At 51.0% G+C, this 25,312-nt stretch overlaps 1 protein-coding gene across 2 annotated transcripts in view; it reads right to left on the bottom strand.

Annotated features, from left to right (window-relative positions):
* CHST11 (carbohydrate sulfotransferase 11) overlaps positions 1 to 24,494 on the bottom strand; it is a gene marked incomplete at its 3' end in the record, with an annotated part of 251,388 nt that extends 226,894 nt beyond the window's left edge. The window contains exon 1 of one of the 2 annotated variants that reach the window (XM_079140445.1): positions 23,040 to 24,494. In XM_079140445.1, the coding sequence (XP_078996571.1) occupies positions 23,040 to 23,157 (118 nt within the window). In that variant the 5' untranslated portion in view covers positions 23,158 to 24,494. The remainder of the gene's footprint in view (positions 1 to 23,039) is intronic. The other variant, XM_079140444.1, reaches the window with a different exon arrangement.
* Between the last annotated feature and the right edge of the window lie 818 nt (positions 24,495 to 25,312).

Below are 25,312 nucleotides of genomic sequence, written 5' to 3'. Positions count from 1 at the left end.
GTAAAATTTACCTCAACTGTTAACTAAAGAGGTTCCCCAGGGAAGTCCCTCTGCCCCACTAGACCATGATCACTGTGGGCAAGCGTCACTGATGGCCACCACGTCCCTGGACATGCCAAACCCTAGCCTGAACGAGCTCACTACACCTAGTCCTCACTGTAATCCTTAAGGTAGGTAATACCATCCTACAGACGAGGATACCCAGGCTTCCCTGTCCCCCTCGTCACCTCCACATCACCACTCTGAATATAGGGCAGGTGGTCTGTAACTTTTACTGAACCAATAAACAAAGAGGCACCCCCCCACACCCAAAAAAAAAATGTTCTGGGTTTTACAAATTCGAGAACATTGGGTCAGTCACAGCTAAGCAGGGTCCTTGACTCTGGCACGTCTCAGAGCATTTAATACACTGATGTCATGAATCATCAAGACGGGGCTGTCCCTTCTGTCATCGTGAGTCAGGAACCATGACTGTTCCCAGACACCTGCACACAACTCATAAGCCCAGCCCTGCTTCCCTGGCAAGGACCAACTGAAAGATGGTTGTCCTGATATCTCACTCCAACCGCCGTCAGAAGGGGAACCACTAGGAACCCGGTCCCTCTGACCACGAAGCCATCTAATATCATCCCATCTTACCCCAATTCCCAACGGCAAGGCGATCTGGACGCAGGAGAGACAGCAGACTAGGGCAGAGTCAGGCAGGCCCAAGTTCAAATCCTCCAGAGCCCACGAGGCAGGACCTGCAGAAGAAGCTACAGAGCTTCCACCCCCAGCCTCTGCCTCTGCCTCCTCAACCAGGCCAGCTTCGTCCCCAGGAAGGAGGGCCACTAAGCCCTCCCCAACTCACTCCTCACTCCTCTGTCCTTTCCGTCAACCTTGCCTGAGCACCTACCCAGCAAGAGACACACCTAGGAATGAAAGCTCATGGAGCTGCAGGAACAGAACACCGAAGAAGAGACAAGAGACACGCTCAGGGCCCCCTTACTGTCCTAACACAGGAACCCCATTTTTGGATGAACCCCACTGGATGAACTTCCTTCTCTTACTATCTAAAACTGCGGGGACCGAATGGTTTAGACGCTGAGGATAACTGTATGCAGAAATGAAATGCAACAAAGAAAGCCAATGTGCATGGAAGAGACCGGGGAACCCAGGGACCTGACCTCAGGAACCAGGAAGACCAACTCAAGGAAGCAGCAGGAGCTGAAGGATGAGTCGCCGGCCAGCCAAGGAGGACACGCAAAAGCATTTCAGACAGAGAGAAGAGAAAGCACAAAATTCCTGCAGGAAGAGCTTGGTGCTTATGAGAAACCGAAAGAAGACAGCGTGGCCCGAGTCCACACTGTGTTGAAAGGGGAACAGTGGAGGGGCAGCTAGGTCATGTGGGTCCCTGAGGCCAGGTTAAGGATTGCGGTTTCCACTTCAGAGGCAAAGGGAAGTCAGGAAAGGGTGCTGAGCAGGTCTGGGAGTTTCTAAGCAGATAACTTGGGCTAAGGTGTAGGGAACAGATGGGGTGTGAAGGGTGGGCAAAGGTGGAAGCCCAAGTCCAGTTTCACCAACACCAAGGGAGAGTCGATGATGGATTGGGCCAGTATGGTGGCCACATGGATAAAGCACTGTGGGTGAATCTGAGAGAATCCGGAGATAGTTCACCAGAAGATGTTGTAGATGGCAATAAAATGCACAGGAAGATGACCAGGCAGTTCTGAAGTCTAGCTGAAGTTAGAGACCACGAATTCTACAGTGAGCCCAGGGCTGGGGTGTAGCTCCGTGGCAGAGCACTTGCCCTGGATGCTCTCGGCCCTGGATTCAATCCCCAGAACCATATCCACGTGCAGGTGCACATATGCTATTGGATGGATTTCAATGAGACCTTTTCTAATTCTGACTCTATGCCTAACTGAGTAGGACCTGCCCTCTGTTCCAGAAAGCACCAGAGACTTCAGAATGAAACCACTTCAGAGACGGGAAACATGGACTCCTCTAAGACAGGGCGTTTAATGGGGTGGGGGCACAGATTCTGGACTGAGTGGGACCTCAGATGAAATCTGTAGCTAGGGTAGGTCGAGTGATTTCGCTGAGTCTGCTCTCCCGTCCATAAGGCGAGGACAGCATGTGTGTCATTAGGTCATGGTGAGAATCCGAGGCCACACACAAAGCTCCTGACACACCAGTCCTCCCTAATGGTCAGCTCTTATTCCAGCAGCTCCTGCCCTGCTCAAAGGACCAAACTCTTGTCTTTCTGATTTAGACAAATGATATGGCCACTTGGTGTAGGAAAGTGGTGGGCCCATTTGCCTCAGGGACAAAAGGGCATACCTGAATCTAAAAGAGTCACACACAGCTTGCCTTTCCCACTGGCACCTTTCATTTTCCTGGGCTCCCTACTGAACATGGCTCTAGGTCCGTAGCTTCAAGAGGCCCTGCCTGGCCCACCCCACAGGGCTCAGCAGCTTCTGCCAGATCCTATATTCCTGGAGGCACCAACCACCACACAAAGGGAAGGACAGGGGCAGGCAAGAGGGAGACAGGAGTCAGAACAGAACAGGAGACAAAGAACAGGACCATCTCTACACCAACATCTCTGAGGAGAAAGCCAAGCACGCAATCCCATTTACCACAGCAACAAAAGCCATGTTATTTTTCTCAGATGGTAGTGACTGTTCTCTTCAGATGAGGCGTTTATGGATCAGGGACTGCAAAGACCTTTCCAAAAACACTTCCTCTTTCTTGGTCCACTTTGCCATTTCTGAAGTCTGAGAGAAGCCATGGAAGGTTCCCATAGAAAGAAGCTAGAGCAGGGGACAAGGGTGACAGGCAGTGGAGGTTTGAAACCTTTTCTTTCAGTGCCTAAAAAAACCTGGGCCAACCTCCACAAATGTTAGCGTATGATGGTGGATTTTTTTTTTTTTTTTTAAATGATGGCTTCTTCCAGTGCAAAGTGACTTCACCCTCGACGTCACACAGAGCTGAAAAGCAGCCTCCTATTTCCCATCTCACAGCTAAAAACTGGGGCCCAGAGAGGTGGCCTGGTCTGCTCGGAGTCACAGCTGGGCCCAGGAGCAAAGCTGAGAAGCCTGAGCCCCCATTCCAGTTGGGACAAGTCCTCTGGGCCAGGGCGAGACCGTTTGTTCGTTTCCTAGAGCTGCCATTACAAAGCACCACGAACTTGGGGCTTAAAACAATAGAAACGGATTCCCTCACAGTTCTGGGGACTAAGTGTCTGACGCAAAGCATCAGCAGGGCCATGCTCTCTCGGAAGTCGCTAGGGAAGCATCCTCCCTTGCTTCTTCCACTTCTGGAGGCGGCTCCTGTCATGCCTTGGCCTATGATAGCGTCACTCCAATGTCACCTCCAGCATCACAGGGCCTCTTCCAGAGTATGTGGGTCTCTTATCAGAAAAACAACAGCCTTATTGGATTAAGGGCCCACCTTACTCCAGGAAGACCTCATCTCAACTAATCACCTCCACGATGACCTGCTTTCAAATAAGGTTGCATTCTGAGGCTCCAGGAAGGCTATGACCTGAGGGGCACTCTCCCCAGCCCCGCGGAGTCACCGAGCAGAGATTCACGAGAGACCCCTGTGCTCACCAAGGGCTCAGGGCATGAGAGCTGGGAGAGCAAATCTACCTTTCCAGACTCCCTTCCACATGGAAAGACGGGGACCCGAGCAGAAGTCATGGGTCAAGGGGCGCGGCCTCCACTGGGCCCTGGCCCCTTCTCCCTGAGCGGGTCAGCATCAGTGGAGAGCCAGCGGACGAAGCCTCCACACAGGAGGAGCCGCCAGAAGATGGAAGCCGTACAGCTCTCCTTGGAATCACGGCACCAGCCCGGAAATGCGCTCCTAGGGAAAACAGGTGCCACCACTCATCACACAAAAGGAGAAAAACAGAATCCAAAAGTCTGTGTCACCACCCTCAGTACAAATGGGTTCTCCAAGCGGCAGAAAAGTTGCAAAAATACTATCTGTGGCCTAAGAGGATAAGTTGTCTTCTTCATCCAATTACAGGTTTTTCACCTTTTGGCTCTCTTGCTGTTGTTATTCATCAGAAAAAAATATCCTTTAACCCCCGGGGTGACCCTGAGCCACAGGCAGCATGGTCCCACGCAGAGACCATGTCTCCAGGGCCCCATTTATCTGGGCACACGGGTGCCTGCTTCACACTGGGGTGAGCATGCTCCAATGTCGTCTTCCTTTCAGGGCGTTTAACAACAGCTCTGAGCCCTTCACCCCAATTGCAGGGTAAGTCCTGGAACTCTTGCCTGGGCTCGCTGATCAGGGCATCGTGATGTGGGGACTCCACCAGCCCATCGGAACTGCGGCTGGCTACCACGAACCATCTGGTTCTCGGTGCTCGGAACCATCTGGTTCATCTGATTGTGCTAGGGGGCGCCCCCAACGCTCTTGACACACACCTGATACCTGGGTACAGCCCAGATCAAACACCGCTGATTTCTGCCCAGCAGGTAACAGTGTTCCCAGTCTTCTTTGGGAATGACTCTCCCCCACTCTCTGCCCTACTCCTGCACTGAATAAGTGGCTCTAGCTCTCCGACAGATTCAACTCATATGTATTTTATATTTACCGTATGCCAAGCACTGCTCTAGAGCTGGGGACAGGATAGTTAAAAAATTTATATATATATACAGATATATTACATATGTAATTTTTTGATGTACATATATACATATATATAAAAATATATCTGTGCCCTCACAGGGTCATATTGGTTCATATACCAGGTGTGGAAAGAGCTGGAAGAGAGAAATACTCTTTCTTTCTATGGGGATTGCTCAGAAGCTGGGATGGAGGCCGGACAGAGCCAACGTGCCACCATGAGGAGAGGGCCAGAGCATGAGAGGTCGAACCCTGGAGTCCCTGGGGCCCTGCCACGCTGACTTTTTCAGTTCTCTGAAAACTTAAAGCAATTGTGGGTGGAGCAGGAGAAGTGCCGGCATCTGGAAGACCCTGACCCACACTCCGGGACGTCCTCAGCAAGCCGTTGGAGATGAGTTTGGGAACCCCAGGCAAGGTCAGTAACTACTGAAAACGACGCTTCCCTAGGTCCCTCACTCCCAGGCACTTTTAAAGGTTCCTTCCCTGTCGTCATTTCCAGTTTTAAAAGGATCCCTCCCGGTGACCCCTCAGGATAGGGTAAGGGGCTCACTGCCTCTCCCACGGTGCAAGAACCAAACCCAGTCATGTCGTCTACCCGCACGACCAGAGACCAGACGGTCCGAGCCACCGTAAGCCCTGGGAACTGCCTGCCACCGCCAACGGGCAGAGGTGGCATCTCCTCTGTTTCCCAGAGGGCTAAGCCTCTCTGGCTTTCTCCAGGGGTGGCTGGGTTTGCAGGATCTGATCACGGCGCCCTGTCCAGGGCAGACAGCCCACGCGCCGGGGCACTCTGCACACTAACCGTGAAGGCAGCGTCTGAGCAGCTCGCAGATAACCCCGGTTAATTGACCACATCCTATCTAACAGGAAACCTAATAGCCAGCTATTTTAGACCCTCTCTCACTTCCCCCATCCACTTTACCACAGGGCGAGGCTGCTGGGAAGTCAGGCTGGACATCATAGGGCACGTGGGAGGGGACGATGGCTACTCCAGACTTCAGATATAAAAAGCCGAGCCCCAGGGAAGAGCCTCGCTGGGCACGGGTGTGCACAGCCACCCCACATCTCTACCTGCACTCGGGGTGGATGGTGGAAACTGTGGGGGACTAACCTTTCCCCCAAGCCACCCTTGCTGGGGCTCCTGGAGAAGCTCCATCCCCATGTCAAGAAGCAACTGTCCATCATTATTTCAAAGAAACCACAGGCGACTCCAAGGTTTATCAATTAAAAAATGTTTGTCGTCACTTTTTATTTAAAGGAGGAAACAGTTTTTTAACTACTCGAGAATAATTAAATGAAAATACATCCAGACCTGCCCCTGGAAGTGCAGGCAACAGAGACAGGACTCAGGGGCCCCATCAGCTGTGTGTGTGTGTGTGTGTGTGTGTGTGTGTGTGTGTGTGTGTGACTGAGTTAAGGGCTGGTTGTTTTTCTCTCCCTACTCTCACCCTCACTTCCTGTTCAGGGGGATCTGTGCCCCCAAACCTGACAGTGTCAGCAACACACAGCTTCCTGGAGAGGTCTCGCTGACGGGGCACTGGTAATGGTACACGTCTTGAGATGTGCACAGGGAAGCTCCTGGCCTTCTCCCTGGAAGTGCACCCTTCCGTCTGAGTCCCTTCCTCCCTGACCACCGGGTGCACAGTGCCTCCTGGAGTTGCCCTAGGTCTTATCAGTCGTCCACTGGCCTGGCCACCCAGGGGTCATTTCTTGACACTGTCTGTGGGCTGCTGTCACAAAACGCCTTACACTGGGAGTTGATAAATAACAGAAATTGAATTGCTCAGTTCTGAAGCCTGGGAAGTCCAAGGTCAAGGCACAAGTGGACGTGGTGTCTGGTGCGGACCCATTTCCGGGTTCTCGTCGTACCCTCAGATGGCATTCCCTCCTCCTTGCATTTTCCTCCCAGTCGCAGAAAGGATTTTTTTTTAGCCCCGCACTTTGCACAAAGACGATGATTCCTGGCGTAGCGGGTGGAGTCAGATGGAAATCCCAGTTCTACCGCTTAGGAGCTGTGTGACCTGAATTACAGACTTCTCTGAGTTCCCCCTAAAAATGAGAATGAGGACAGTCCTCCCTCACCAGGTTGCACAGGAGCCTGGACGACTTAGCACAGGAAAGGGACACGTAGGGAGGAAGCGGTCAAGATACACGCTTTCGTTGCTGAGGACACCTGCAGCCCTCTCGATCGTGCACTGAGATTGTGGGGTGGCCTTAGGGCAAACCACCACACTGAAGAGCTCCCCTTTCCTGGAAAGCCTGTGGATGGAGTACCTTGTGACAATGAAGAAAGGTCTAGTCTCCTCCTGATGGTCTAGCGAAACCTTTCTGGGTTTGTTCATCCAGACATGCAAATCACATACTCAGCATTCGTTTTACTTCAAGCCTGTGACAGGTCAGCAACCGGGGACAGAGTCTGTGCCCTCCAGACACCTGGGATCCTTTTTTTTTTTTTTTTTTTTTTTTTTTTGCAGTACTGGGGATTGAACTCAGGGCCTTGTGCTTGCAAGGCAAGCACTCTACCAGCTGAGCTATCTCCCCAGCCCAGACACCTGGGATCTTATGTGGACCAAAAACTAAAAGAGCATCCGTACTGAGACAGGATCTGAACCACGGCTTCATCTGACAGACCCTTAAGACATTTCCACACACCGCTGGCTGCAGCGCAGACAGATACACCCTCCTGCAGAACCATTTGGCTACACCCTCCAAGGGCCTTGGAAAGTTTATATAACCTGTGACTTTCCCCTCCTGAGTATTTATTTGAAAGACGCATTAAGAAAACTCAGATGTATACACAAAAGATGTATACACAAAAGGTATATCGTGACAGTTTTTAAAAGAAAATGTCTTTCTCAAAACTGCCGAACAAAAGAAACCGTCTAAATTAAAAAACACAATCACATGATGGAATGCTGTGGCGTTTTCAAAGACGATCGCCTGACATGAGAAAAGGCCTGTATCTCAGTACTAAGTGGCAAAAGCGAGACATACCACAATACGTGCATGTTGGTTTCATCTCAGTAAACACACACACACACACACACAGAGCGAGCGTCACTTTGAGGCACTGTGGGATGGCCAAGGGGGGGTCATGGCAGAAAAGGAGCCCTATCAGACCACTTGATAAATTTTAGGCCAACGACGTCGGCTCCATTGAGACAGCGATCTTGTCTGTTGTGTCCCCTGCTGTTTCGCCAGCACTCAGGAGGACCCTGGCACACACAGTGAGCATTCAATCAACACTTGGGAAGGACTGAGTCCAGCTCCAAGCTTCCTTCCTCTGCGAGGTTCCCTGACCTCCCCTAAACTAATCGCTTTTTTTTCTTCCCTAGCCGCCCTCAGCCGTTATTACGAAGCATCGCAGCTAACAATTATGGGTCTGTCAGCACTTGCTAAATTGCAAGTTACTCAAATGCAGGAACCAAGTCTTATTTAGATTTGTCTCCTCAGCCAGATAAATGTTTGGTCAATAAACGTTTGTGTGATGGATGGAGGGGTGGACTGATCTTGGTCTGTTAATACTATACTAACAGTAATTATTCATTTTAATTACGATTCAACTCTCCTGGAAATGTGTATCAATTTTGAGAACCGCTGATAGAATAAGATCCGGTGGTGAAGAGGCCTTAGAACTTGTCTAAGCAGTAAATTGCAAGATGGTTATTGGACTTAGCCTTGAAATGCTTTCTTCTAACAGAATTCTGCTCAGAACCCCAAAACATGAAACAGATAAACAAGCAGCCAGTCTGGAGGGAGTAAGGTCACAGGCACCTCCCCACCCTTCCAAGGACTTCTCTCCCTGACCTTGAGTTATCTGTCTGGTCCCCCAGGGCTCCAAGCATAGCTGGAAAACTGCCAGCGACTACAAATTTGCTAGACGTGGGGGTTTCCCAGAAGGTAGAAGCACCAGACAAGAACAAGTTCCCTGATGTCGCCCCACCCCTGGGCCTTTCCACTTAAGGGCACCCCCTTCCTGTCGGGGTTTGATAACAGAGGCTGGCAGAGCTGAACTCTTTAATCCACTCCTTGCTTGCTTCCCATGAAAATAGAGGAGGAATGTCGTGGTGACTCTCCAATGACAACATCCTTCACATCCATCCCCTGAATTTCATTTGCAGGAAGGCACTTACGATCAGACCCTGTATTTATTTTTTAAATCTCAATTTGCTTTTACAGGCACAGGAAACAGCATAAGCCTGCAAAGGATTCTCTGCAGTGTCCCATAGGGAAGAGCCCAAGCCGCTCCCAGCCTGAGTTGAAACGGATTATCCTGCAAGGCAGGAGGCCACCCATTCCCAGCCCAGTGATACCCACAACCCCCTGGCTAATATCTTTAAGCGCATAATTGTGTTTCGGATGGGGGTTCACACTCTCCCAACAAAAGCTCCTCTATTACAAGCGACTAAAAGATTATCTGTTTGGTTTCTGACTGCAAACCTCAGTACTTCCATTTTTGAACAGCAAAGTTACACCGAGAGCCCTCTGTACAATAAACTTCAGCTCTTAAAGGATTTCACCGCCTAATTCTTCCATTTTCAAAATAATCTCCATTCCAATACTTTCCCATAGGCTCCCAATAATAAGTCCTGCTTTAATTAGACCTTCTGATCCCTCATCTCCAACTCCTTCCAAGTTCGTAAGCACAAACCTGAAGCCTCTTCAGCTCACCTGTTCACGCACCACCCCCTTTAAAAACCAGCTGCAATCCGCAATGACACTGTGTTACTTCTGTTTTTATTGTCTGGGGAGGGGTCTCGCGATGACGGGGAGGGGTGGGTAATGGGGAAATGGGGGACGGGCCTAAGGTGTGATGAGACCCCCACTTGAAAACCAGCTCAGAGCCAAGTGCTGCTGTCTAGCAGAGAAAAAGAAGGGGGCCCTCAGCCCCCAGAAGGGACCCTGAAAGCGATCCTGAAAGTCAGAAGTGCCTTTTTATATTGTGTATGAGCCTGACAGTGAACCCCTCCTCTCCCCCACAGCTAAACCTGCAAGGACTTCTGATACGGAGAAGGCACAGCACAGCGTCTCTCCAGGGGACAATGAGCTCAGCCACCCTGTGCCTGGGTCTTGGTTCCCACTCTGCAGGTGCACCCCTAGGGGGTCAGCCCCCAGCTGCAACCCGAGCCCAGATACACCCCCAGCTCACACTGAAACCAGAACTTCTCCTCCCTGGGAGGAGTGACGCACTCTCCCTTTCTCCTGCCACTTCTTCCAGGGCCCTTGGAGGGTGAACCTGGGGGCACCATTAGCAACCAAGAGACTGAAACTGAACCTCCGAGGCCTATAATTTTGGCACGAGCGATGCAAACAGTGGAGTTTCGAATCCCACCCTGGAGTGCTTTGGAGCCTGTCTCACTGTGCACTCTGTGCACTCATGAATAACCTCACCGCCCCAAACGCTAACAGACACTACTCCAAAATGGCCCGAGTTCGTTCTGAGAAAGTGAGTTTAAAACTTCTGCCTTTCTCATGAAACAGGAGAGTTCAAATTAAGCTTAAATGTCATTGTCTGAGAAACAAGAGACCCTAAGCCTTCTATGGCTCCCGAGTCCCAAGAATAAGATTCAAACTTGAGAGCGCTCAGAGCCCTGGGGTCTGCAGCAACCCCCTCTTGACCCGCGGGCCCCAGTGTTCCCAGACGTCCCTCCCCACCGCCTCACTCCCCTGCTCTGGCCACAGCCTCACCTGGGCTGCATTTCCTGCCCCTTCCCACGTTCCCCAGCAAACTGCCACCCATCCTTCAGGGCCCAGGGCGGGTGTCACCTCCCCCTTGAAGGCTTCCTCAACACCCACAGTGGAAACCATCATCCCCCTCCCTCCTCCTCTGCAGTTTCTCTTTATAACCCCAGTCCCACGTGACCCCAGAAGACAGCGACACCTGTGTGCTTCTGTCCACCCAGAGGAATGACCCTTCTGAGCTCAGAACCACAGGCAGTTCCCTGAAAACTTGCTGTCATCTGCAGGCCTCGTCGGTGGGCGGAGCTTGTTAGGATCTCAACGGAGAGCCAAGCTTCAGGGGGTCACTGATGAGCCAGTGGCCAGAACCCTGTTCCAGTTTCCCAGGAGATACCTTAGAAGCCTGTCCCGACCTCAGACATACATGCTCGACTCCACAACCATATCTCCTATTCTGCTGAGTCCTAAGAGTCAGTATTCCTCTCAAAGGAGGAACTAAAAGGGAGAGACAGTGTCCCCTGTAAAAAAGTGGGGGGTGGGAACACACGCACCCTAGTCTAAAGCACCCAGAGCAGCCACAGAAGTGACTAGTCCAACAGAGTAGGTGTCAAATACACAATGGATTTTGGAAGACTTAGTACCAAAAAAGGAAGAATATGATAATAATTTGAATACTGATTGGAAATAGTTCAGATACTAATCCCGCCGGTGTCTTCTTGGTACTTCCTACGAGGCCACCAGAAAACGTAGTTATGGATGTGGTCGGCCACGTGTTCCTACTGGACGGCGACACCCCAGAAGGATCCTGTGTGAGACCCACACACTGCCAACCGAATCAGCAGATGTCTTCCTGGGCCACGCTCGTCATCCTGGTGAGGCGATCGCCATGGTGTTGACAGTTGTTCCTTTGCTTTGGGGCTGTGACATCAAAAGGGTCAATTGTCGGTTCTTTTACATGGCAGCTCCTTGCAGGATAAGGTTGAAAATCCAATTCGTACTGAAGAGTCCACACCCGCCCACCGGCGGTCAGCATTGCTACTCGCCTTCTTTCTACAAATCTTTCCTGAGTGGTGACTACGCACGTGTTGGGACCCGGTGGGAAACAAAGCAGAGCCCCTGCCCTGAAGGAGCCCGTACACCACACGGGCAGGAACAGAGAGGGACAGCACAGGCAGCTCTGGGACATGGAGGAAGGCCAGCGCCCCTCATTCTGAGCCAGAGAAGGTGGATGAAGGCAACGCAGGAACTGGACTCTGACCTTAGGACGCAGCCTAGCTGAAGAGAGATGAGGGTCACATGAACACAGACGACGGCCTGGCCCCAGGAGGAGATGAGCTCACCAGGGATAGAGTGCAGGGTAAGAAGAGACGAGGCGATCACTGAATGGCCGGGGACCCAGTCCACAGCAGAGCTCAGGCCCTAATAAAATAATTACCTCTTGACCTAATTAGTTGAAACCAAGAACAAGTTGACAGAATACACCAGCGAGGCAAAAGAAAAGCACGGCCTTTGGTGTCAGTCATCCCTGAGCCTGGATCCTGTTCCAATTTCCTGGGTAGGCAAGCTCCACGGCCTCTTGAAAACTCAGTCTCCTCATCTGTACGACGGGATGCCAGCCTCAAGAGGTTGTGCGGGAGATCAAATGGGATCATCCAAGGACAGCGGCCGACAGATCTGGTAGTGAGTAATTAGTAAGTGACTACTGTTGCTAGTATTATTTTTAAAGAAAGTGTCAGATAAATACTGAGTCTAAATAAGGTTTCCCAACTACTGATATTTTGAGCTGGATTGTTCTTTGTTGGGGCGGGGGACAGGGGGGTCCTGGGCTGTGCAGGAGGTCCAGCAGCACCCCGCCACCACTCACCAGATGCCAGTAGCAATCCGTCACCAGAGGAGACTACCAAAAATCTCTCCAGACACTGGAGAGATGGCGGGAGAAGGAAAACCAGCCCCAGTTGAGAACCAATGGTCTAAACCCCTGGTTCGGTGCAAGCTTGAAATGGCAGACTGCTTCCGCTTATAAGGAAGTGTCACCATTAGCAGACTCTCCAGCCCTCTGTTAAGCACAAAGGCCAGAATAGACTGTGTCCAGCTGCCCTTTGCCTCAGGCCAAGGAATAGAGGGCCTCACCTGCAACAGGGTTACAGAACCTCTTCACAAATGTCAGCACCTGACCTGGTGAAGATGGCGGCAGGGCCAATTAGGAACGCCCTCCACAGAGAAGCCGCGGGACACCTGCAGTCAAGAAGTGGGTGATGGACCCATGAGCAAGAACCCACAAGGTCCTCCGAGGCACACAACAGGCCCAGATGTGAAGGACCCGTCAGCTCTGTCCTGTGCAAGGAGCCGTGCAAATCCACCCGACCACTGCTTGTGGCGTGAGGGCTGCCATTACCCAGAGTCCTTTTTCTCCATCCTCCTCAGAGTATAGCTTCAGAAATGGCACTGGCTGGTCCCTATGCTGTTACAGTTTTCAAGTGTCACTTTTTAAAGTGAATGGGAACCTGAGGGGTAATTATGTGCATAATTGGGGGGAGAAAGCTTATGGTCTTTGCATTCAGCATGAAACCACAAAGCTGACTTTTTTCTCCACCAAATATAAACTCTGCTTGCACGAAAATGCTCCATGGAGGCAGAGCAAAGCTTTGGGGTGGCTTGGCGTTGGGGTGGCCAGTTAGCACAGCAGACAGAGGCCTGGAGCACCGGAAAGCAGGGCTTCCTAGGAGTCTGGCCGGTGGAAACTTTCAGATCCTCTCACAGCGTGGACATCACTGTGGGATGGGTGAAGACACTCTGGAATGAGGTACAAGAGCGTCGTTGTACCATAAAGGTCAAAGTCTCAGGACGAGGAACCGCAGAACGGCTATTCTCAGCACAACGGTACGGGTCCGGACAGCCACTCTGAAGGGGCTTCCAAGGCCTCCTGTCATCCCGAGTCCCCCCGCCACCCCCAGGAGAGGCAGTATTATACTACTCTCCCTTGGCGAATGAAGGCCAAATCTGTGAGTCTGTCACTTGCACTCAGACTCAGTCCATCAATTATTAAGCTCGTACAATGTGCCGGGCACTTGCCCAAGTCATGAGCACAACAGGTACAAGGCCAGATGCTGTTTGAGCAGAGATCTGAGGTCTTCTCAAGACGTATATGGTGGCCCTTGGGGACCTAGAACACAGCCCAGTGCTCAGGAAGCATTCACCAAGAATGTCTTGGAGGGTGTCCCATGTATTCAGTGGACAGCAAGGCCTGAAAGTTAGTCCCTCTACGCTCTTTCCAGCACGGGCAGCGAGCACACACAATGACGTTAAAATGCGTCAACCATTAGAAACTGTCAAGGGTCTGGCCACAATGCCACCTTGGAGGGGCCTTTGTGTCTTCCCTATCTGGGATTCTCTGATGTCCACAGCTCCAAACAGAAACCCAGTCACTAGCCCATCCCACCTGAGTTGACTTTGTGGGCGTTTCCCCCAAAAGCTTTTAAGAAAACTACTCAAGTCAGAGAACGATAAGAGCTGAGACACTTAAGCGTCCCCGTTTCTTTCTCTCTATTCATACCTACCTGAGACAGCGGCCCTTCGGGAGCTGCTCATCTAAAGCCATACTAATCCCCACCAGTGGCTCACGGCTGCTTAATACTGCACCTTTGCCCAACATTGACTAGGGCAGGTCTGACGGCAACTGAGGACATCAAGACAAGTCTAGACCTGGGGTTCCAAAGTCCAGGGGACGTTGGACCTCAGAGGGGTCTGGGAAGGAACCATGAGGCCTTCTGTTTTTATTTAATCAAAAAAAAAAAAAAAAAAATTGAAGGCGGAGGGACCTCATCCAACAAGTGAAAGTCTGAACAGAACAAAGGATTGCCCTCCCTCCCTGAGCAAAAAGGGGTTCTGCTAGCAGATGGTCGCTGGACTCGCACTGCGACATTGGCTCTTTCTGGGCCTCCAGTTTAATGGTTGCCCTGCAGACTGAGGACTTGCCAGCTTCATAACTGCCTGGGAAATTTCTTAAAATAAATCTATACATGCAGACATTTAAAAAAATGAAATTGAAGTAATGTTATGAATACTGTCAGAAGCACCCCATCTCACCTGTCACTCAGGTCACGGGTCATGTGCCACAACACTCAGGCAAGGCCACCTGAGGGACCAGATAGGCAACCACAGAGCACGGACAACAGAAGCCACCTCGATAATCCACCTGCACTCGGTGGGTCGCCATGAAATTGAATCTTAAGTAGACCTGCAGACCGTGAGAGCTGCTTTAACTATCCTAAAACTCAAAAAATGTAACAAAGGCCCAAAGGGTCCCTGCCGGGAAACCACAGTCGGGAGATAACGCTCACAATGCTGGCCACGAGAAAGCAACCGGACCAGCACATCTTCCTGGGTCACATTACAAGGTAAAAAGGACCACAGATAAAGGGTCAACCCACAGAATTATCCAGAAGATAATGAACACAAGGACTTCCAGTCACCATGGTTGAGAGGGTCCCGCATGGTTAGATAATGGTAGTAGCAATGTGTAGAGATTATTTATAAACAAAACATACTGGATGTGGCTCCTGGGGTGTGTTTTACCAACAGGGTATGTTGGTGCTCATTACTCATTCTTCTCTTTCTAGAAAGCGTTCCACACTGCAGAGGCTGGCCATGGAAAAGCTGTATTTCCCATGCTCATTGGAAGCGAAGGTTCTGGATATGAACTCGGTCCCCCTGCAAAGAGCACTCATTCAAAATGCAGAAAGCAGACACGAAGCAGAGGCCACCTTCCTGTCTGAGGGTCTGTTCTGCTGCTGGTCAAACAGTGCAGAAGGACACCAAGGGTTTTCGTAAGAGCATCACAGGGCCCACTCTCCTGCTCGGTCACTGGTTTCTTCTTGAACTCAGTACATAATCCCAGGCCCAGTGTGAGAGGCAGTAGCACCCATGCCCAAACACACCCACTTACAAATGATTACAAACACTGCTCCTGTTGGCTGTAGGTCACTCTGGGTATCCCCAGCCTCCAGCCCTACCACAACTCCAGAAGCACAAAATGCCCTTCAGTCAGGTCCTTTCTGCTTAAAATACCTGGGCTGCTTACTGTTGCCTGCCTTGTGCTATCATCCGGGACGGGAGCAGGGCGGTTTGGGAGACAAACAGACCAGACCATAGCAGAAGCGGTTGGGTCTGACCACCCAGCGGCAGCTCCTCCCTCTGGGCTGGTGGAGATGGGTTGGAAGGAATGGCTTTGACATTCACCAGTTCACTCTGTGAATGTTCCCTGAGCCCCCTGGGCTAGGCTCAGGGTCAGGAAGGTTGATCAGGACAGGACGCACGCCCTGCTGAGTCCAAGGGGGAAGACATACAAGCAAGGAACTGTAGTATGTTTCCGAAAGGACCAAGAAATACTGAAGGCTGCGACAGCTCAGTAGCCTTGAAAAAAAAAAAAGAAAGAAAAAATCCACGTGGGTAGATTTTTTTCCTCCAGGAAATTTTTGTGTCTATTTCTATTTGAATTTCCAGGTTGAAGGCCCTAGGTAAATAACTTATTTCCTTCCTCTCCCTTTCTGACTCTAAACCAACCTCATCATTAATCAAAGACAGATACTAACTACAAGCCTCACAGCTCTGAAAAGGGACAAGCCATGTGCAGAGGCCCCAGCGGCCGGCCTGCTTAAAAAGCAGTGACCAGCCTGACCAGGAGAGCCCTGGAAGAGGTGCCTTTATTTTATCACCTGCCTGAGGTTACAGAGTACGCCACGGGGAACAAAAGGTACCCACAATCTGCAGGGGTGGCCTCGGAAGACACCAACCAGTCAGACCACGTTCTTTTACATCCCACTCACTAAGAAAGAAAAAGGCTGCTCATTAAGGTCAGCATGCTGCAAAGATGCCATCGACCACAACACAGTCAAATGTCACTATTAAAATGTGCAAATATGTGTGTCACAAAACAGGCATGCATGAGGACAGGTAGTGGGGACACCGACCAACACCCAGGTCCTTCATTCCCAAATCACAGACCCATCTAACCTCCATGTCCTTATCCGGTGTCAACACACACCCACTGCTGTTTAGGGCTGTTTCTAGTCCACAGATTGTACCCTGAAGAGCTGAAGAATGTCCCCGATCAAACTCAGTTAAAATGGGTCTTAAATCTCTTTTTCTGATTTGTATGTTGCTGCTTTAAAAACTGAAAATGAAGCTGGTCTAGTTTGGGGGCGGGGAGAGTTTTACACGGCGAACACTTCAACGAAGAGCACTATGGGAGTCCCCGACACACAAGTGTGCAAACAGGAGGCCTCATGCAGGCGCATAAGCAGAAGGCCTCACACGGGCGTGCAAGTAGGAGACACGTTTGCAGCCCTGCTTCCCCACCTCACCTTGCTCCGTGCCCCTCTCCCCCGAGCCCTCTGCTCAGAGTCCCCGGTGCTTGGCCTCCCTGCCACAGCCAGGGCCAAGACCACATGGTCACCCACCCCACCTCGTGGTCTCCCTCCCTTCTGCTGCTCCAGGTACTCTGACCTCCTTGCCAGGGATGTTTTCTTTCACTCAGGGACCAAGACTTGGCCTTGGGCAGCTCTTGGCCTGGAACACCCTTACCGGAAAGGACACATGGCCAGCTCCTTCACTTCCAGCAGGTCTCTGCTCTCCAGTGTCATCTTACCAATGACATTCCTAATGACCTCTCTATTGGACCACAGCCCCTGCCTCTCACATCCCTCGACTCTTTCCTGCTTTGTGTTTCCTTAAGACCATCTGAGAGACCAATAAGAGGACTGACCCCCGGAGAAAGCAAGTTCCACAGGACAGAGGAGCGCGAGGTATCCCCAGGGCCTAGACCAATGCCTGGAGCAGAAACTCGGCTTGTAAGCTTCCATCAGCCACGTGGGATCTGAGGTGCATCGAATTACAAGCTCCAGGAAAGTCTAATTGACGGCTCAGTTGCTCAATGATCTCATAGGAAGAACTGTCTGCCCTTTGATTTCTTATAAAGACGGGGTCCCAAGATTCAAAAGAAAATCTCCAAAGAAAGAAAAAGGTGCCAGCAAGACTTCTGGGTTTTCTGTATCAACGCTTAAAAAAGAGGCCTGCTGGCCGTGGCTTTCGTGAGAACCTTTGTCACTTGACCTCCAGAATAAGACCAGGTCTGTCCCTTGGTGGGTTTAAGAGGGAAAGGGTGGTGCCTGAGCTTGTAAGCCTTTGATTTCCTGTTTTTAAATGTCTGTGCTCCACCAATCATAAGCAAGATGATCTTCAACCAGCCACCTAGAAACAGCGGCTGCCTCTGCAAGAGGACAGGTCCCCTTGTCCCCCACTCCCATCCCACACGAATCCCCCAGCCTCCCCTCCTGAAGTGCCCGATCACCCCACTTATTTCAGAATACAATGAGATGGAGCCAACAGTGGCTATAACGGTCAAAGGAAATTGCCTAAGCGACCCTATCTCATCTCAGCGCCACCAAGAAAACCTCCCCTGGAGCCCTATCTCATCTCAGCGCCACTAAGAAAACCTCCCCTGGAGGCACAAACGTTAAACCGCCAAGGGGAGACCCCAGACGGAGGATGTCTTGTCTTTCAGTTATTTACTGCTGTTTTCAGGACTCATAAAGAATGGTCTCAATGCAATCTGGGGTATTTACTAATATGTTATATGTAAAATAATAATAATAAAATGTTTTCTCATATGTTTAAAAAAAAAAAAAAAAAAAAGAATGGTCTCATATGGGGGACATTCTCTCGACACCTTTCCAGAGGAAGTTTCAGACAGATAACACAAAAACAGTTCTGGTGTATTGCTAGGACTCCGAATCATTCTGTGCCTAAGCGAAAAGATTCTCTAATATAAAATTAAGTGTGTGCAAAAACAATAACAAGAACAAAAAGATCCTGGAGTGACATCCTGCAAAGGGGTGGGTGGGGACAGAGATGCACGCAGGTTTGAATTTAAAAGGTTGTGGCTAAACATACTGTCTTCAAACTTAATAACTAGTTGCCCTAATGATGTGTTTATCTAAAATATATTTTATCAATCAAGGTACAAAATGCATGACGCCATTTCAAATATTTTAAAGTATATATAGGTTATATAGCCCTTATCTGAAATGTACAGGGACAGAAAATTTGGGGAATTTTTTTTCAGATTTTTGGAATATCTGCATATGCATAATGAGATATCTTGGAGAATCAGACCCAACTATAAACATGAAATTCATTTATGTTTCATATACACCTTACACACACAGCCTGAAGGTAACTTTATACAATATTTTGAGTGCATCTGTGTTTCAAAGGGGACCCATTACATGAGGTCAGGTGTGGAATTTTCCATGTCAACTCTCAAAAAGTTTCAGATTTTGCGGCATCTTGAATTCCAGATTTTCTGATTAGGGCTGTTCACCTGTATATCCATCCTATCAAGGAGAGAAAAAGTGCCAGTTTGCTTCTGAGTGATAGATAAAACAATGGATGATTGTTTATTTTCTGGAATCCCACAGTTTCAAAGATGAGCCCATTATATTTATAATTAGATTAAAAGTTTAATACCAACTGCATTTCATATTCAACCTGGTCAAATGAAACTACAAGGAGGTAACCCGAGAAGTCTTTAAAGAAAGACTGCTCTTTCAATACATTCAACCATGGCAAAGAAATCCCAGGTGACATTGAAAGCAAATATAATGCAAAAGGAAAAAAAAAAGAGAAGAGAGGGAGAGAGAAAAGCCTTTCTCCTGGCAGGTTTCTCTTCTACAAACAGTAGCTTTCAAACAAAAACCACAATCCTACCCGGCAGCACAATGGGAGGGTGTGTGTGGGGGTGGGGGGGTTCAGCACAAATGCAGCCTGGAGGCCTCTCCCCGTGCACCTCCTGACAGGGCTCCATCAAAGCCTGAGCCTGCTGCAGGTATGTGAGACATTTTAATGTAAGGGGATGAACTTCCACAGATGCATTCACCGAGGGACGGAAATGTGTGCAGAAACCACAGGTATGTGCTTCCAATCTCACTCGCTCTGGGAGTGGTTCACACCTGCACGGTGCCTGTCCTGAGCATGGATGTCTTCAGGTCAGTGGCTAAAAGAGGCCAGCCTTCCTCGGCATCCAGGACACACACAGCAGTGCCTCCTCTGCCTGACACCTTGGGGGCAGCAAATTTAGTGGCCTAAATTTCTGGAACCAGATAAGCTTCAGCTGGGTCTAAGTCTCAGGGGAACTCAGAGTCCAGGAAGGCAGGGAAGTGTCCCCACAGAGCCAGAGTTACTGGCCAGGCGTTCTTGGCAAGACTTGAAGTCACCTTCCTGGAAACTGGCGACATGGGTCTGTTTCTAGACTTCTAGACTTCAACACGCATTCAGGCAACAAAGATTTTATGGAGACTCTACCATGTGTCAGGCGCTGTGGAAAACATCAGGATTAGAATGAGCCTGAAATGTGGTCCCTGCCTAAAACAATAGTCTTAATAAGGACTATTAACTCAGAGGGTCAAAGACTTCTAAAGAAAACTGTCTGACAAGGCCCATTTCTCTAAACCCTCCACTAACTGAAGGCCGATTACTCAAATTCATGAATTACTCAAGCTTTTGAATTAGAAAAGTACAAAAGACAATGGCCCCCAGATTAGAAGAGAAGGGAAAGACTGCCAGCCCCCTGCCCTGCCAGCTGTCTTCTTTTATTGTTCCTCCTCCTCCTACCCTCCAGCCACCAGTGAAGACTGGAGTCCATTTCTTTCATAATACTATTTTTCTAGCTCACATCTAGAACTCCTGCCAGAGGGCTCCAAATTTTTAGCAAGACAATCTGTACTATGCTGTGGTCCCTAATGCCTCTCCCAGGGTAACCTGGAGAGACTCAAACTGCAAAGCCAGGTTACAGCATCAGCTATCCTCAAACCCAAGAGTCTTCAGAGATGCAAAAATCACGTACACTTTTAAAGAAATTCAAGTCAGGCACAGTGGCACACGCATGTAATCTCAGGCACTAGGGAGGCTGAGGCAAGAGGATGGCAAGTTCGAGGCCAGCCTGGGCAACTTAGTCAGATCCTGTCTCAAAATAAAATAAAATAAAAAGGGCTGAGGATGTAGGTCCGTGGCAGAGCCCTTGCCTAGCATGCAGGAGGTCCTGGGTTCAAGTCCCAGCACTACAAAACTCAAAGTCATAGGAAAAAAGATAGAGATCCGTTGTCATCAAAAGTGTACTTTAACAAAATGAACCCCTCCAAAATGTTTTAAAGCATGTTTGCATTTTTCATGCCCCATGTAATAATAAACTAACTGTTGAGGTGGAATTTTTGTTAAACTATATGTAATTTTAAATAAGGAAGACCTTTTGAATTAACTGTCTATGGTTCCCATTTAAGAGAATGTTTTGAAAGTAGTATTTGCTATGGACTAGGGGGAAATATCTGAAAAGCATACTTATAGAAATACGAATTGTAAAAATGCCAAATAAATACATATATAAACAAATGTCATTTCTTGGGTGGAAAGGGGACGAGAAAGGGAAGTAAAGGGCCAGGTAGGATCAAAGACAGAGGCTCCTGACCAGTTCAAGCTTAGTAAAGGTTCTGTCCCGAGTTCCAACGGGCTAGACGGAAAAGAGCTCCATCTACTTCCAAGTCAACTAAATATTCTGACTAGAGCTGGAAATTTTAGCAAAGAGCCAATTACAAGTCGAAAGTTTCTTCCCAGTATCTTTAGCTGGAAAGTTGTGTCCCAATTCTCCCATGGGATCTGTGAAAACGGATTTTGGCTGGACAATTCCCAGGTAGAGAGAAGCTAATGTGCATTCCTGCTGGGGGCTGATACTGATCCCTGTTCAGGCATTTCTGCAGAGGATTACCTGGCATGCTCAGTCCCAGCAAAACCTGAATGGGCCTGAACACATCTCTCGAGTCTAGAATAAATCATCGGGCCCTTTGTTTGAACTGCTTGAGCCCCATTATGTCTGCACACCACCCTGTCCTCTAACCCTCTGGGGAGAAACTGGCCTGGTCTCCAGCAGCCCCAGAAGTTTGGCAACCCGTGATGCCCGTCTGTCTGGTCCTGCCCGCTGCAACCACCGCCTGGCTACGGGAATGTGAGCAAGGTCCATTTTTAAATTCCCTTAGAAGTTCCACAACCACAGGTTTGGGTGAGGAGACAAACACCGCTCCAGTTTGCTGACATTAAACTAAAAATACCCAGCTGCAAACAAAAGCCATCTTTTACAAGGGCTGGCTCAGATGTCCTGAGGTTCCATATGGTAGTGTCGGACCATATCCTTGGCAGCCAGGCCGCCTCAACAACCGCTCCAGGCCCAACAGGGCAGTGGGGCCCACTGTGCCCTGGCTGTCAAGGAATCCCGCAGCGGCAACCCCGCCTGTGATGCAAAGAACAGCTTTATTCCTCGGCCATCCACCAAGGCGCAGGCTTGACGAATTCAGGGCTGCGTTTGCTGCAAGTGTTAGATACACACTGAAGGGAGAAGGGGGGTGCAAAATGAAAACCACCAACCCCATTTCCCTGGAAGGAAATGTGTTTCCCTCTCCCTACTCCTCGCAATTAGAAAAGCAAATCATTGTTACTACACGGGGAAAGGCAACTCGGAGGCATTAAAAATGATTTGGGGAGCCAAGGTGGCCTGGCAGGGATCTGTTAAGAGGTGACAAATGAGGAGGCGCCGGCATGGGGACTAAGGCTTGGCGGGGAGAGCTGCATACCCCAGGCGGCTTCTGGGAAGGTTCTACCTGTTGGGCTTCGGAGCCCAGCAGCCAAGTCTTGGCCACAGCGCTGGAGGGCGCCGGGCGACCCCCCTCCCTCTGGTCTCAAACTTTCCTTCTGGCCCTCCGAAGAAGCAGCGAGCAGCGTTTGTTCCTCTCCCAGTCTAGATTTCGGATTTGGAACTTTGCCTAAGCCAGGAGGGAGAACCGAGAAAGGGGTTCTTTCCCACACTGCGGAGGGGACCCCGGGTGCTAGGAACCCAGGAAGAGGGAGATGCAACCTGACTATCCGCCCAGGACCTGGCCAAAGTTTCCTCCAAAACTGTGGCCAAGCGTGATCCAGGAGCTCTGAGTCCCCAGTCAGGGTCTGGGGATGGAGAAGGGGTGAGCCAGGACCCAGGGTACCAGCCGCAAGGTCAATGCGGAGCAGGACCCTAGGGTGTTTTGCAAAAGGCCGGCGCCTGATAGAGGGCAGCTCCAGGAACCCAGCCTCTCCCCGCGACCTGCGCAGCGCTGCCGAGCCCAGGACACGTGGGAGCTGAGCCTCAGGCTGCCTAGTCGGCTGCAGGGACTCGCAAGCTCGCTGGGGCGCGCTCCGTTCGCCCCCAGGGTCCCCAACCAGGAAGAAGCAGCGCGCCCGGGCTCAGAGCGCTAGCTCTGGGCGCCTCTTTCATCCTCGGACCTCGGCAGACCAGGGACCGAGTTTCGTTCTCTTCAAACTAACCCCCTGGCAGCTTCCCACAACCTCTACCTTTCCCTGCTACCTCGCAGACAGGCAAGAGACACAAAGAAAAAGAAAAGAAAGAAGGGGGGAAAACCACTACACCCTTCCTGGTGCCTTCCTCCAGCCTGGAGCCGGGATGAAGAAGAGGAAGAAGCACACCTTCTGTCCTCCTCCGCATCCCAATTCGGGAACCCGGGCGGATCCCGGCAGCAGGGAGCCCCGAAGAGGCCGAGGGGAAAGAGGTAAGGTTGGAAGAGGAAGAAACCAGGCGAGGCGAGCTAGCGAGAGCGCGAGAGAGAAGAAAATATCCAACAAAACCACGCTAACGCGCCCCCTACCTGGGTGCAACATACTTTGGAAATAGAAGATGACCAGGATAAAGGATCCCAAGCAAGTGGCCAGCACCATCCGGCAAATTCTGTTCATCCTCATCACTTCCAGCAGCGCCGGCTTCATGGCTTTTGTCCTGGCTGCAAGGGACCGGGGAGTCCGGGAGGCGCGCCCGGGGCGCAGGAGCGGGGACCCCGCCGCGCGGACCGGAGCCCCGGAGGCGCAGGGCAGGGCTGGGCAGCGCTCGGGGGAAGGATCGGGTGGCTTCGCGGCGGTTCTGGAGCCCCCCAGCCCGGGGCCGGGGTGTGGAAGGCGCCGGAGTTGGTCTGGAAGTGCCGAGATGCGTGGACCAGCGTCCGCGCGCCCCTGCTGCTCCTCCCCGCCTCTCCGCGCGCTCCGCCGCCTCCTCCGCTTGCTCCGGCGGTCGCCGCTGCCTCCTCGCTGGCCCGGCGGCTGGGGTGCGAGCGGCGATGGTGCTGCCGCCGCCGCTGCCGCTGCGCTGCACTGGCCGCTGTGGCTGTCGGACGGGCCCCCTCCCTCCTCTCCAAAGGCTACTTCATTGCGCTCCAATGATCTATATATTCCGGGGCTGGGTTTTACCAAATGCAACTCGCAGCCCCCGGCGAGGGGAGGGAGCCTGCGGAGCGGCGAGGAGGGCGGGGCCGCGCCGGGGCGGAGCGCCGCCTCCCCCCGCCCCTGCCCGGGACATGGTCGCGTCCAGCTGTTTCCCGGGGAGTCCGGAGTGCGTGCCGCGCTCCCGCAGGGTCCCAAAAGCCCTCAGTCCCCGGCCGAGCTCGGCCGCCGTCTGGAGGTTGTGTCAGCGTTTCCATGACAAAACCCGGAGGAAAAAAATACGAATAAAATCGCCTCGGTGCTGCCACCCACCCCCGCCAGCGTTTGGAGAGGGAAGTGGCGGCGTGCGGTTTGGGCGTCCGAGGGGGAAGGGGGGCTTCTGGTGGCACGCAGTTATTTAAATCCCTGAACGACGTAGCCAGCAAATTGCCCCAGACCCCCCGGGAGCTAGCGCCCTTTTCGCGACGATCAAACCTCGGCGGTTTCGTTTTTTTTTCCAAACGACAGCCCAGCTGGAGCATTGTTTTGGAAAGGGGTTAAAGAGGACTGACTCCAAGTCAAGGTTAGGGAACCGCAGGGCGCTCCGCGGGGTGGGCAGGCGACAACCGAGTTTTCCCCTGGGACTTTGGAGTCTCTGACACCCTCACCCCAGCCCCTCAAGGCAAAAGGGACTTTAAAACTGTTTTCCCAAAGGGTAGGGCTTTCTCCAAATTATCCGAAGTGCACAAAAGTCTTAGCGGGGAGGACGTGAGAAGATGCCCCTAGGCTGAAGCCACCATCATCCCAGCCCTACAAACTGCTGGAAAAACCCCAAGCCAACCTTAGCATTGGCAGGTAAATGGAAAGATGGCGGTGCTTTCTTGCATAAAGTGATTGAAAATGTTCAGTTCCATGCATTTAGGTTGTTTGGCAATCAATAAAGCAGACCCAAGCAAATAGTGTGGAGATCACTTTTATACCAGGAAAAAAAAAAGCTATTACTGTAAAGACTAACTTTAGGGCCTTATCATCAAGTCACTATTACAGTACTAAGAACTCAATAATGAGATAAGACAATGTGTCTTTCGATGCCTATCACGACATAGACATTTGGTGCATTCTCACTGAATCTGAATGTGATGGACCTCATCCTCCCCTTGATTTGCGCGAGACCCAGCTTGCAGTCTGGTTCCACAGTGAAAACACCTCTAAAACCTCCGTTCCCTTCCCCCAAAGTTTCTCTCCGGCCAGTGCATGGCAGAAGTAACCAACTCGGCAGCCTTGCCTTTGATGACAGAAGACAGTCAACTCCAGCACAATATTTATGCCAGTTTGTATTAATTTGTGCTCATTTGTGAATGAGTTGCTTGCTAAAAGCCTCCGAGCTGAACAAGTCACTCTCCAGTGATTCCCCCAAAGGAGGGTGGAGATGGGAGTTTAGCCTACATCACCCCGCAAGGGCCTGGCTGTGTGAGCACATGCAAGAAGGCTCGGCCGGAATGCCAGGCTCTTATTTAACTTCTGGTGTGACAGAGCAGAGGGGAAGGGGTTTGCTGCCAGGTCACCCAATCGGCCTTTCACTTCCCAGGGCATGAGTCAGAGTGACAAGCATACAAACGCCTAGACACACATGAGGCCATCGGGGAGTCTCAGGGCCAAGGGAAAGGTCAGAGTCGAAGTCCCTGTGATCCTGGAGGGTTGTGCTGGGCCGTGTGCTGGAAGAGGAGGG

This window comes from Sciurus vulgaris (genome assembly GCF_902686455.1).
Source record: "Sciurus vulgaris genome assembly, chromosome: 5".
Classification (NCBI taxonomy): Eukaryota; Metazoa; Chordata; class Mammalia; order Rodentia; family Sciuridae; genus Sciurus; species Sciurus vulgaris.
The sequence above is the reverse complement of the archived record's forward strand: the minus strand, read 5'-3'. Positions and strand labels throughout refer to the sequence as shown.